This window comes from Gambusia affinis, linkage group LG10 (genome assembly GCF_019740435.1).
Source record: "Gambusia affinis linkage group LG10, SWU_Gaff_1.0, whole genome shotgun sequence".
Classification (NCBI taxonomy): Eukaryota; Metazoa; Chordata; class Actinopteri; order Cyprinodontiformes; family Poeciliidae; genus Gambusia; species Gambusia affinis.
The window spans coordinates 15100878-15112989 of record NC_057877.1 but is presented as its reverse complement, the minus strand read 5'-3'; the positions used below and the strand labels follow the sequence as shown (position 1 = coordinate 15112989).

Genomic DNA, 12112 nt, shown 5'->3' with positions numbered 1-12112 from the left:
TAATTTTGAGATTTTTATTTCTAGGTCTCTCTAAGGCAGCGGTTTGTGCTCTAATGTGGCGCAGTGAATAAGAAAGAAAAGAAAAAAGAAAAGTACAAAAATCAGTTTTTTTAGCCGTGTGCTACAGATGTCATAAGTGTCGGTACAAACAAGTTTACATAAAACAGACATTATAATCATTTATTTTCCTCTTCAAGTATGCTACTATCCAAAGTGACTAGTGTAAAATTGGCAGAGGAAATAAAATATTTTGCGTGTTTATTTACATATTACAGGTCCAACAAGTGTGCATAAAATGCTTCTTCTGCTTTGTAGCACACACACACACACACACACACAAAAACATACATGTACACACAGTGGCACGACTGACCACATTCTGAAATATACAACAGTCAAGTACACCAAGCGTCCGAGTGCAGCGATGCAACGTTTAAGACTTCATTTGATCAGAACAGTGGCACCTGCTGAGGATGGACGCGAAACTCTGGAGCAAAGCTAAAGTGCTCTTACACAAGTTTTTCCATCTGCTGCAGAGTTATGAACGTACCCTGGAGTGAGCGACCACACAAAACGTCTACAGACAAACATCTTCCAACAGCATGCCGCATTATAGTTGAGGTCAAAGCCAGAGTGCTGGGCACTAGGCATGGGCAGGTTTCTGCTGTCACTGCAATATAAAGTTAGGCTTTAAAAAAAAAAAAAAAAAAAAAAGCTACAATTTGACATCGTACCTTAAAATCCTTTCAATGAGATTCCAGAAAAAAACCTGGCGTGATGGTGCTTTCTCAAACTGTAAGGAGCAGCCCCTCCCCTGCCTGTTGCTGTTCACTACCAATTGGCTGGCTGAAAGAATGCAATTTTTTTTTTTTTTGGGGGGGGGGGAAACTAATGTTTCTTGAAAGTATTTGCAGAGGCAAAGGTCACTAAAAGGCGTGGATGGAAATTGAGCGCCACCTATCATTTATTAAGGTAATGCCATTTTAAACTACAGTTGTGAAGCTACACGCAGACTGGCTACCTGAGCAGAAAGCCTGACTAAGCAGCCAATTTAAGCTGGTAATGTTTGTTTTACTCTATAAAGAGCAGAAATTTGTAGTATTTGAATGCAATTTGCATTTGGAAACCAATATGGTGTTTTGCAACCTTTACACACTAAGGAGTCGTTTTTGCCCTTCATCCAGCTATATAAAACTTTAGGGCCACAAATGTCACAGAGCCTTTGGTGAAAGGACAACTTAATCCTTGAATATCTGCTATAGGAAAATTAGTGGTCAATTTTACAGAACCACCATCTTGTTTCTGGCTTTAGGATTTAAAACGAAGAAAAACTACATTTTCTTAGGTGGCATGTTGATGTTTGTAAAAAACGAGGCAAATAAAAACAAACAAAACAGTTTCCACCATAATGACGAGTCAATAATAAATATTACAGATATTTCTGCTGTGGAAATTCAATGAAGGATTTATTCCATGGGCAAAAAAGAAAAACTACAGTACTTAAAACTTGCTAAAATCTGCATTTTTCATATCTATATTAAAACATGATTCTGCACTATTTTAGCCATTAAGGAAGGACCAAAGAGCCACTGTTGGCTGTGGAGTTGCAAGTTGCAACTCCTCCTGATCAATATGTTGCTTATAAAGCCAGTAAATGTTCTGTTTTAAATACCAGAAATTAAACCTTAAAACATAAAGCATGCCAACCCATGCCTACTGATCCCACCGACATTCAACTGGTTCATCATCATCATAATGTCTACAGTGTAGATGAGGAGGGATCTGTAATTTTGCAGAGGAAGCGTATGTTTTCCCAAAACCAGACCCAATGCAGGATGTGAGCTGGACTACAAGATGTTGTAAACAATTGCTACGGACACTCCCTGAAGAATTTTCTTTTATAGGCAAGTAAATAAACCTTGTGGACAACCACAGAACGAGCACGGTGTCTTCAATCCTCCGTGCATGTGCACAGATAGGAACAGAGTCAGCCGCATGTGTCTTTGGTTCAAACCACTAAAAAAAAAAAAAAAAAAAAAAAAAAAAAAAAAAAAGAGGAGACAATTATATTTTTAACTGATGCATAATCTTGGTGAAACCTCAATCATGAGTCGTACCAGAGAGCCAACAGGCAGCGGACATCGAGGTTAGTTCGGACAACAAAAACAAGTGAGGAGAGAAAGAAAAAAGAAAAAAAAAAACGCCTTCAATTTCAGTTAAATCACAGCAACATGCGATTATGGTTTTATCGACAGAAGAGAGCGTCCACAGGTGTACCGTACTGAGTGTACACAGAAGCCTGTGCGTGGGTGTGTGTAAAGTGTACACACAAAACAGACGTCCGCTGGATTTTTACAACCTGATTCATGACAAATTAAGCAACAGGAAGGCAGCTAATGCTGTAGGTCACATAAACTATGTACAAAAATATATAGGATATAAAATAAGCCGCTCCGGATCATCCTACTGAGCTTGGTCTCTGTCTGCGAAGAGTTAAAAAAAAACAAAAAAACTGGAAAGCTCCACATTTTCTCCTCAAGACAATCATTTGTACATCTTTTTAACATTCACAATCCTTCAAATGAAATATTATCAAACGTGAAACAAACTCGGAACAGTTTCGTGCATTAACTTTGAAATTGATAGTCAGCTGCAAAACACAAACTTTAGGTCTCCTCTTACTGCTCTGGTTTCGATATACACCAGTAGTGAGTGAGGAGAAACTCCTAAAACTTAGGCAGCCTTTGCTACTTCTTCTTTTAAAATGAGTTCTCCAAACGCACTCCAGAATCGAGATGCAGCCAGCAGTGGGCTGGGGATCTGCCTTAACCAGTGATCAGTTTGATGTTTAAGTTTCCAACCAGCAGAAAACTTTGTGCATAAAAAAGCGACCAGGTTGCCGTGGTGACAACACTTCAGCGTGAACGCAGCTAACGAGTGAAGACGACTGAGTTTTGGTCCCGCTAAGGTGGTTAAAAATGAATGAGAGGAAGCACAGAGATGCCAGAAGCTAGTCAAGAGAAAACATGTTCAGACATGCCTATGGTAGAAGAATCATGGAGCTCCAGGAACTGTATTTTATACTTTTGAGCTTTTAACCAGGCTGGCTGTTAAAGGTTGGATTAATGTCGGCAGCCTTTCAGAAATTGTAACTAATGGAAGGAGCCAAGTACCTAGAGATGCATAATAACCTATAATATAGAATGATGACATTGCTTAAAATGTAAACTCCATGATCATTTTGTCTGAAACAGAAAAATCTTGTTTTACATCAACGTTAAATCCGCTTCCTTTTTGTCAAAAAGCCAGAAAAAGATATTCTAACCCAATATCTTCTTAAATTCTTATTATCTTATTAATTTCAATACGAGTACATCAAGCTTTAAAAAAAAAAAAATAAACAGATCGGAAATCAGCCTCTAACTCAGGATCAGAGCATCTGAACTGATTGCTCATCCTGATTCTGATGAACCGTTTGTTTTTAAAGTCCAGCATGCAGACACGGCAAACTCAACATGAGCAGCAGAACAGACAGATTCGGTCTTTACCTGCAGCACGTCGAAAACAACTGGGAACAGAACGTCTTTCAACCGAACCGCTTTACTTTCTTCACCCTTTGTGAAACAAACTAAAGGGAAAGTTCAAATTTGACCACGTTTTGGAATTTTGCCACTTATATAAGCACAATTCAGGAAGTCATTTTGACCAAAGCAGAACAAGATTGGCAGATTAGGGTTACGAAACCAAAGAAAAAAACTCTCCAACTCTTCTAAGGAAAGTGTTCTTTGAGTCTCACTTCAGAGTTTTACACATATTACTTAAAAAAAAAAAAGCCCTCTTTTTGCTGAAATAAAATGTTAGTTAACTTTCTAAACCAGCAACAAGGCTGGTGTTGTCGTTACAATTATTATTTTTTTTTTTTCGAAAGAAGCACACTTAAGACAAGTACCGAAAAATGCAATTAAGCTTTACAATCATAAAAGCTGTACAATCAACTTTTTACAACGTATCCCTATGAAATCTTCCTTCGTTATTTTGGAGGTTTTTATTTTTGTTTTGTTTTTTTTTGTTTTTTTTTAACAATGTGCAGATGAAACTTCAAGCAGAGTTTTTCTGATCACTTCTGGTGAAAAGCTTCATGAGGGTCCAGGACCAGCAGGAGAGAGCGGTAAATATCCTTCACTGAACGTTTTGCTCCTCACAAACCAAACGTCTTCTAGATAAAAATGAAAACAAAAACAATCCTTCACCATTCTCCTTTCAGTCAGATCCTGTTCAGAAATGTGTTTTGTGTCTTTGGATTAATAAAACTTAATTAAAATAATAATAAATCAACGCTGGACTCCTTTGTTTGAGGACACCTTTGTACCCCATGCTTGTAAGTATATATGCCTAAAAATTAAATAAATTATTAGAGGCAGCTTGGATAAAAATGTGAATTAGCAAACGCTATCAAATAAAACGTTGGGGAAATTTCTCCACGCGAGCCTCGGCAACACGCTGTGGTCAGACTGGGAGTCGGTGCTCGCTCCTGGGGCAGCTGGCGCTTTAAAAAAATATGACGTCCTCCTTGTTGAGGTCCTCAGCAGGGAGGCCGTAGGGCGGCGTCACACTGAGGCCGTGAACGTTCAGCGAGGCGTTGGCCTGTGCGATTTGGCTGAGGCTGTGCGGCTGCAGGTGGGGCTGGAACGGGAGGGAGTCGGCGCTCTGGGAGTGGAGGTGGTGAACGGAGGGGGGAGGATGGGGCTGCACGCCCTGCATGGGGGGCTTCTGGGTGAAGCTGATGGAGGAGGTGGGCTGTGTGTCTAACCCAGTCTGCTCTGGACTCAGCTGATCTGAAAACATCAGCAGAAAACAAAGGGTTAACCCAGAAATCATGAACAGCAGGATGTTTGCAATATTTCAAGCTGGTAAGAACCGGTACCGGGGGGCAGATTCGGACTATTTTCCCCCTCAGTTTAATATAGACATATTTGGTATCCATGGAAACGCCAGAGTCTTGGCTAGAAGCTGATAAAAAGCATTTGAGTGGAGCAGGAAGCTTTCGAGTTTATTACCAAGAGGATAAACATCGGTGACTAGGAACCTCCATCAAAGAGACATGTATGGAGTTCTGGTAGTGCCAAAAAATAATATATTTTGGTGGTTTATACATTTTATTCAGTAACGTGTATAAATTTGTAACAATATATTTTTTTCAAAGTTGATTCCTAAAAGACACACTTCAAATATTAATTTATTATTGTTTTACAATATTTGAATAAAAAAAAATAAATGATCAAAAAAGGTAAAAATAAGTTTAGTAAGATGAATACATAGAAACTGGAAACTCCCAATTTTGTAGATGGTGCCAACCAACACCAAAGGAGAAACACCAAGGTATTTTTATTTTTTTTTACCTTTGCTAAAACGTTTTTAAATTTGCTTCAGTTTAATTTAGCTACGTCACTATTTGCACAGGTAATGTGTACAGGTGGATCTACGGTTTCCAAAGGTTTGTAGCCTTATTTATGACATTTCTAGAAGGTTTATATGCTGTATATGCAAAAACAATCTGGTGAAGGACAAAAAAAATAAAAACTTTAAATCCACATCATTTTATGTCCCATACTCAATTTCGCTGGAACTGCAGAAGCTGCTGTGATATTTACATTTCTGATGGAGTGCCCAAGAGTTCGCTTTATTTTCAATAGCAAGATTGATGAAATACCGTTTGCAATTGCTGATGTCATTTTAAACCCTTCAGAAACCCCTGTGTGGCCTACTTAACCCTAACTGAACTGAATCACATGAGATCCTCCCAATGGTTTTTGTTCTAAGTGATTATGAGAGAGCGGGATCAAAACGTGTGTGTGTGGGTGTGTGTGAACAGAAGAGCTGGCCATTTATCAAAAGGAAGGATGAGAAACTGATGGGTGTTTACACAGGGCGAGGCCGGCATGAGGGTGAGCTTTTCAGAGGAATGCCACAGGGCGGGTCCCACTTGTCCAGGTGAACAATCAGGTTTGTTTCCGTGAGAACCAACTCCAAAGTTCAAACGTGTGCAGCAGAAAAATGCAGCTCAGTTTTGGGTCATGCTCGAGAATCTGTTCGTCATTCTGTACTTTTAACACGAGACGATTAAATGCTCATTATTGGTGAAGCCAACCATAAACATAATATTACACAAAATTGGCAGAGAATGTTAGTTTCACTTCTCTATTGTGTCTTTTGATGACATCTTAATTTTGTTGTGATGCTTCCTTTAATTAAACTCCTTTGGTCAGAAAAAGTTACAAAAAAAATATTCTCACCAAGCTTTCCGACAGAGAGGACAAAAATATTTTTTTATTATCTTTAAATATCTGGTTTCAATTATAAATAGTGCTTGGCAAAATTAGGCCTTTAATCACATGTTGGATTGCACTTTATTACCCAAGTGTGCAGTTTTAATGCCAAGTTATTTTAAGGACTCTATACAGAAATCAAGCACTTTCCAAACCTGCAAAACACTTAATAGAAAACTAAGCATTTTTCAAGGGTTTCAAGCACCTCTATGAACCTTGTAAAAAGAAGAAGAAGAAGAAGAAAATAAAGAAAGTCTGATTATACAAAAGCGGTCACAAAAAACTATAAATATACAATGACGTGGTATGGAAAATGCAATTTCTGTCACCTTAAAATTCAACACACAATTATCTACCACTCACAAAGTTTCATAAATCACACGTGGATCATGTCGGATGACAATTTCTTTGCCAGTTTTTGATAAATGAGGTACAGTGAAGATGTGTTTATCTGGACAGATACCCGAGTGGTGATGCAGGGAGTGAGACTGGAGGGGCAGCTGATGGGGGCTGATGGAGCGTTTGGCCTTCAGGACGTTGTCGTCTCTAGCAGACAGTTTCAGGGGGAGCATCTGCTTCATGTCCACCGAGGCTAAGATGTCCAAAACGGAGACACAAAAAGAGACAGAGGGTCGGCAGATTGCAGTGGTAGATGTGTGGAGCAGTGAAGCTTCCCACAGGGAATTTTTTAATCATTTTGAGGGCAAAACCAAATATACAGTGCTCTAACAGGCTTAAGGAATGTGTAAAAATTAATAAAACAATCTAATGACACATTTTACAAAAGTTGTAGTTCTATAATTATTGTGAGATTCATAACTACTTAAAGTAAAAAGGAGGAGGAAATGTCTTGAAAGCTCTAAATATGCCTCAATACAAGTGCAGACATGCAGAGAGGAATCTCAAAACATTCCTTTTCACATAATTTGGAATTATTTCAAAAAGAGCAACTCAAAACTTGTTTCCTTCTGAGATAAACATCTACATCTCCCACAGGCTGACAGCTGCAACGCTGTCACTGCTGGTGTCTGTTTCTGAACACTCAACTACGCTGTTAGGAGGACATGTTACCTGTTGCTCTAATTTCACATGTTGACTCCCACTTACAAATTAGGAGCCTTCTGAAAGTAGATGGTTAAACTGGATTTAACTTGGGGGTATCAGAGTAAAGAGGGTGAATACAAATGCATGCCTTTCAGATTTATATAAATATATATTGTGCTGGACTATCACATATTGTCCCATTAAACACTGGGGTTTGTTTCCAAATAAACCGCATGATCAATTAAAAAAATTACAAAGAGTATTTAGTCTGGTACAATTTTCAGTATTCATTTCTATTTGTTTCAAGTGTCTTGTTGATTTTTTTCATTTATTTAAAATGTCTTCCAGTTCCAGAGTGATATGTTCATTAGAAATGTAGCTTGCATTATTATACGACTTGAAAATGGTCTCAAAACAACAATATTATTGTGTATCGCAATAATTACTGGGACAATTTATTGTCCAGAAACATCTGCTATTGTGACAAGCCTAATAATAAAAAGAATAAATACTGTACTGTAAATGGAAATTATTGGTTGCTTACCAGAGCTGTCGGTGCGATGTGACGCTTTTCCACTTTTGCTCCCTTTCCCTTTGCCGCTGTTGATCGCTGCCAGTTTGGTGGGGATCTGCTGCTGCACCCCGACCGGTTTGTGCTGCTGGTTGGTGGTGCTGAAGAGGTGCAGCGGCACCTCCGTCTTCAGCGGGAGAGGAAGCGTCGAGGAGCCCGTGTCCCGCCGGAGCATGACCTCAGGCCGCTCGGGGTAGTCGGCCTGCGCCACCGAGAGGCTTCCCCGCACCACGGGCTTCTGGGAGTGGGGCAACTCTGAGACACAGGAGGAGCTGCCGAGACCGGAGGACGAGATGAGATCCCCGTTCAGACTGCCAGACATCGGAGCCACCTTAGAGCGAAAGAGGAGATGGTGGATAAATCGCTAAGAAAACGCTTCAATGGGGTTAAAAAAAAAACTTAGCATAGCAGTTCAAAGGATGGGTTACTTATCTCTGCACAGAAATTATTTACATTTGTGGTCTGATTCAGCTGATGAGAAACATCCTGCTGGCTAGTTGTGTGTGTGTGTGTGTGTGTGTGTGTTGTAAACACTCTGAAACACAAGAAAACAGCCTAAATCAGCAGCGTGAAGCAGCGCCATCACACAGATCTATTTACTTCTCTGTATTTATAAGCCAAGGAGGAAATGAGAAACACATTGAACGCCTGCATTCTGCAGAGGAGTCGGTTTAACAAAGGCTCTAAAGTAAAAACGCACAAAGACCATGAACGTGTGCCCCCGCAGAAACACACACAAGCACATGAAATGAGAAACATAAAACCACTAATGGTCCCTGTGCACATAAGGGCGTGTCCAACACAACAGACAGGACTTCAGGACAAGCAGGGCAACAGAAACAGCTCTCATGACATCAGAGGACGAAACACACAGGCTGCATTGTTTGCAAAATTACAAGAATGAACTAAAGACGACGTGAAGATCAAGTCAAACAGGAAGATTGCAGAATCAGAGAGCCTCCGCCAGTGTTTGTGTTACTAATCCAGCATCTTAAGTTACAAGGACCATAAAGAGCCTCCAATAGGTGCCATTAGAGAGAATTAAGAGAGCAATCAAACAGCTCATTCCTTGCAAAAACACTGTGGCTTTCCAACGCTGCCCCAGGATGTTTACTTTACTTTAGGCAAAGGAATCAAAAGCTAAAAAGAAGTAAACGTTTCTTATGATGGTGCCTTGCAGATGTGTCAGGAGGAATTTGGTCTAAGCCAAGTAGCTTGAAGACCCAGGAAACGAGCATCTAGCCAAGGGCTTTAAAGCTCTCTATGGCAAGGCTGTTCTCACCAGCATCTCTGTTCTGTAGCACACAGCTATCCGACCTCCCAGATCTCTGTCATCATGACAGCTAAGGGGTTAAAGTCGTATTATGTTGCACAATCTAAGTTCAATTAAAGAAATTTCTGCGCATTTAAGAAATACTGAAAATACCAACTCAACTGAAAATGGCTGCAAACAGATGAACAATTATACAACTGTGCATCTTTGAAAAGCAGAAGTGGAGCCTACCGCACAACCAAGAGGAATGCAGCAAGTCATAAAATTATTGTTATAAAAAGGACTTCTGATAGTGATCTGGCTCTATATAGAGAGTTGATTTAGCTTTCTCGGGATGGATCCTGCTGCGGGGCGTCGCCATGACAAAATGGTAAGGGAAACACTAGTTTAGGTTTAAATGGGGAATCTCTCCATCTGCTCTGTTCGGTACCTGGAACATGATTGATGATCTTAAACACCATGTTTCCTCCAGCTGAAACTGGAATAACTCGAGTAAAACAGAAGCCTTAGTGTGGGAAAAGTATCCTTCACCCCTTCCCTGACCCTGCCCTCCTCTTTTCCCTCCATTTTCCCTTCTTTCAGCACTCACTCATCATGACACACAGATGTTTGATTGTTTCTAAAACAAGGCAAACAGCTTTAATGACATAAACGGATATCCAGGTAAGAAAACATGAAGAGGCCACATGACAAGGAGTTCTGACTGACGGCTCGTAAACGGGACTGAACGTCTTCCAGAGGGATTTGATGACGGCAGGTTTGGACTGGCTAATTACACAGCGTCTCGGCCTGAAGGTTTCATGGATTCTCATAAATCAAGCACATCCTTACTGACAATGCACAATATATTTTCTTGTGGAAAATTAACACCTTAAACGATCTTGGATCGTTTAAGCTCCAGACCTAAATCTTACCTAAACTTGATTGTAAGATGTGGTGTGTGTGTGTGCACATAAAAGTTTTAATTTATATTCATTTTTCACTCAAGCATCTGCAGCTCTGATCTAAATTTAATCAAATCATTTAATCCTAAAGTTTAATAATGCAAGTATTAATTTAAAAAAAATACATTATGATTCTTGTTCAAACATCATAACTAACAAGATTCCCCTCAACTAACTTGAAACTCTGGCTAAAAAGGTTTTTTTAAAGACCAAAAAAAATTCCTGATCTAACAAAAACAAAATTACCAAACATCTGAACCCTTCTACAGAACTACACTGACTGAGGTTGACCAATTTTGCAAACAAAAATGAGCAAATAAATAAGTCTGTAGACGTGCAAAGATGGCAAAAACCTCAAATACTTGCAGCTGTAATAGCAGAGACAGGGGCATCTGCAAGTAATAACTCTGTTAGGGTTGAACAAATGTAAACCACACTTTTTGACTGAGTTGTAAAAAAGAATGAACAGCATATCTCATTTTCCATCTACTTCACAACTAATGTACTATTCTTTAACGACTGTAATAGTTAGTGGAGCTTTATACCGTTTTATCTGTTGCTGTTTAAATGTCGGCTCTTATAGCCTCATATTTCTGTTTTCCTCATGAGCTTCTGCCTTTTGCCAGGTCCCAGTTGAAAATCTGTCCTGTCTGGTAAAATAAAGGCTGAATAAAATAAAACATCTGTAAATATTATATTTTTGTCTAATCCAAGTTCTCAACATATTGAAGTTCGTTTCTGTGCCATAGCACTATATAAAACAGTGATATGAATCCTGATGCATGGCTCTTATGAGTTAAAAGAATGAATTATACTACAAACAAAAAGCACAGCCAACAGATGGGAAATGCACACAGAAAGCTTCATAAAGCCTTGTGCTTTCTCCTTGTTCGTCAAGAGGAAGTGAGTCACAGGCATCTGTGTTTGTTTACACGGTGAGGGTGACAATAAGCACAGACTGAATTGTAACTGCAGGCGGAGGTTACAGATGGAGGGGGATAGTTTACCTTTGTTTAGGGCACAAATGTGAGTCAGCATATTATGAGTCACTTTAGCAGATTTTTATTGTTTTGTGCTCCCACAACTTCAGCAGTTTTGTCTAAAGGCGTCTTAAATGAGCGCGTTATATTTGATAAGATTGTTTGGACTACTAGCAATCAGCCCAGTTTCTTCCTTTAGGAAGTTTACATCGATATTATTTCTCTAGAGACTGAAAAGTTCAAGAAATCTTAATGATGTATAATTTTATTACTTTATATTCACACAACTGCTCTATAATTAGACGTGTAAAGAACCTAATCAAGATCAAACGAGATTTTGGCTGAAGGTGAAATTCTTTAGAAAAACTGACGAGCAACAACTAGCAGAGTTATTTCTCAAACATGTGGAAAAAAATCATTCCCCCTTTCACGTTTTTTTTTTTTTTTTTTTTTAACAAGGTCTAATTATAGCTCTCTAGGTTTGCTGATGAGACTTAATTTTGGGTGGGGGATATTAAATGTCAGATGATATCAGGTTGGCAAAGAGCCTGGAAGAGATCCTGTGGTTCCAGCTAATGAAAAGCTGGTTTGATGTTGTTTGAAGCAGGAGGAGGAAAAAACCACGTCCAAATCTCCCAGAAGCACAGCCAAGAAATGTCCCAGAGCACAGCAAAAAGTACAGAACCACATCCGAGACGTGTGCAACAAAACACACGACAGTACGAAAGTCAATGTTACGTGCAGGACGTTTGGGGGTTACAGTTATTTATTAGCATATTGCAGTTTATTCATCTGGTAAAATGCATTTTAGAAAGTACATTTAGAGCTGCTGCTTTAGCAAAAACCAGATAAAAAGCATACAAATTTGATGAGATATGTAGTTTAGCAAATTTCAGAAAAAGTTCTACTTAAATCAAAGTTGCACCCTGAACTTTTTAGACATTTTTGGAGAAATATCTCAAGGTAAAAAACAG

At 39.2% G+C, this 12112-nt stretch overlaps 1 protein-coding gene across 5 annotated transcripts in view; it reads right to left on the bottom strand.

Annotated features, from left to right (window-relative positions):
• arhgef18b (rho/rac guanine nucleotide exchange factor (GEF) 18b) overlaps positions 1-12112 on the bottom strand; it is a 51264-nt gene continuing 39152 nt past the window's right edge. For all 5 annotated transcript variants that reach the window (XM_044129401.1, XM_044129402.1, XM_044129403.1 and 2 more), the window contains 3 exons: positions 7915-8272; positions 6790-6918; positions 1-4835 (listed from right to left, as the gene is read on the bottom strand). In XM_044129401.1, coding sequence (XP_043985336.1) covers positions 4549-4835; positions 6790-6918; positions 7915-8272 — 774 coding nt within the window. In that variant the 3' untranslated portion in view covers positions 1-4548. The remainder of the gene's footprint in view (positions 4836-6789; positions 6919-7914; positions 8273-12112) is intronic.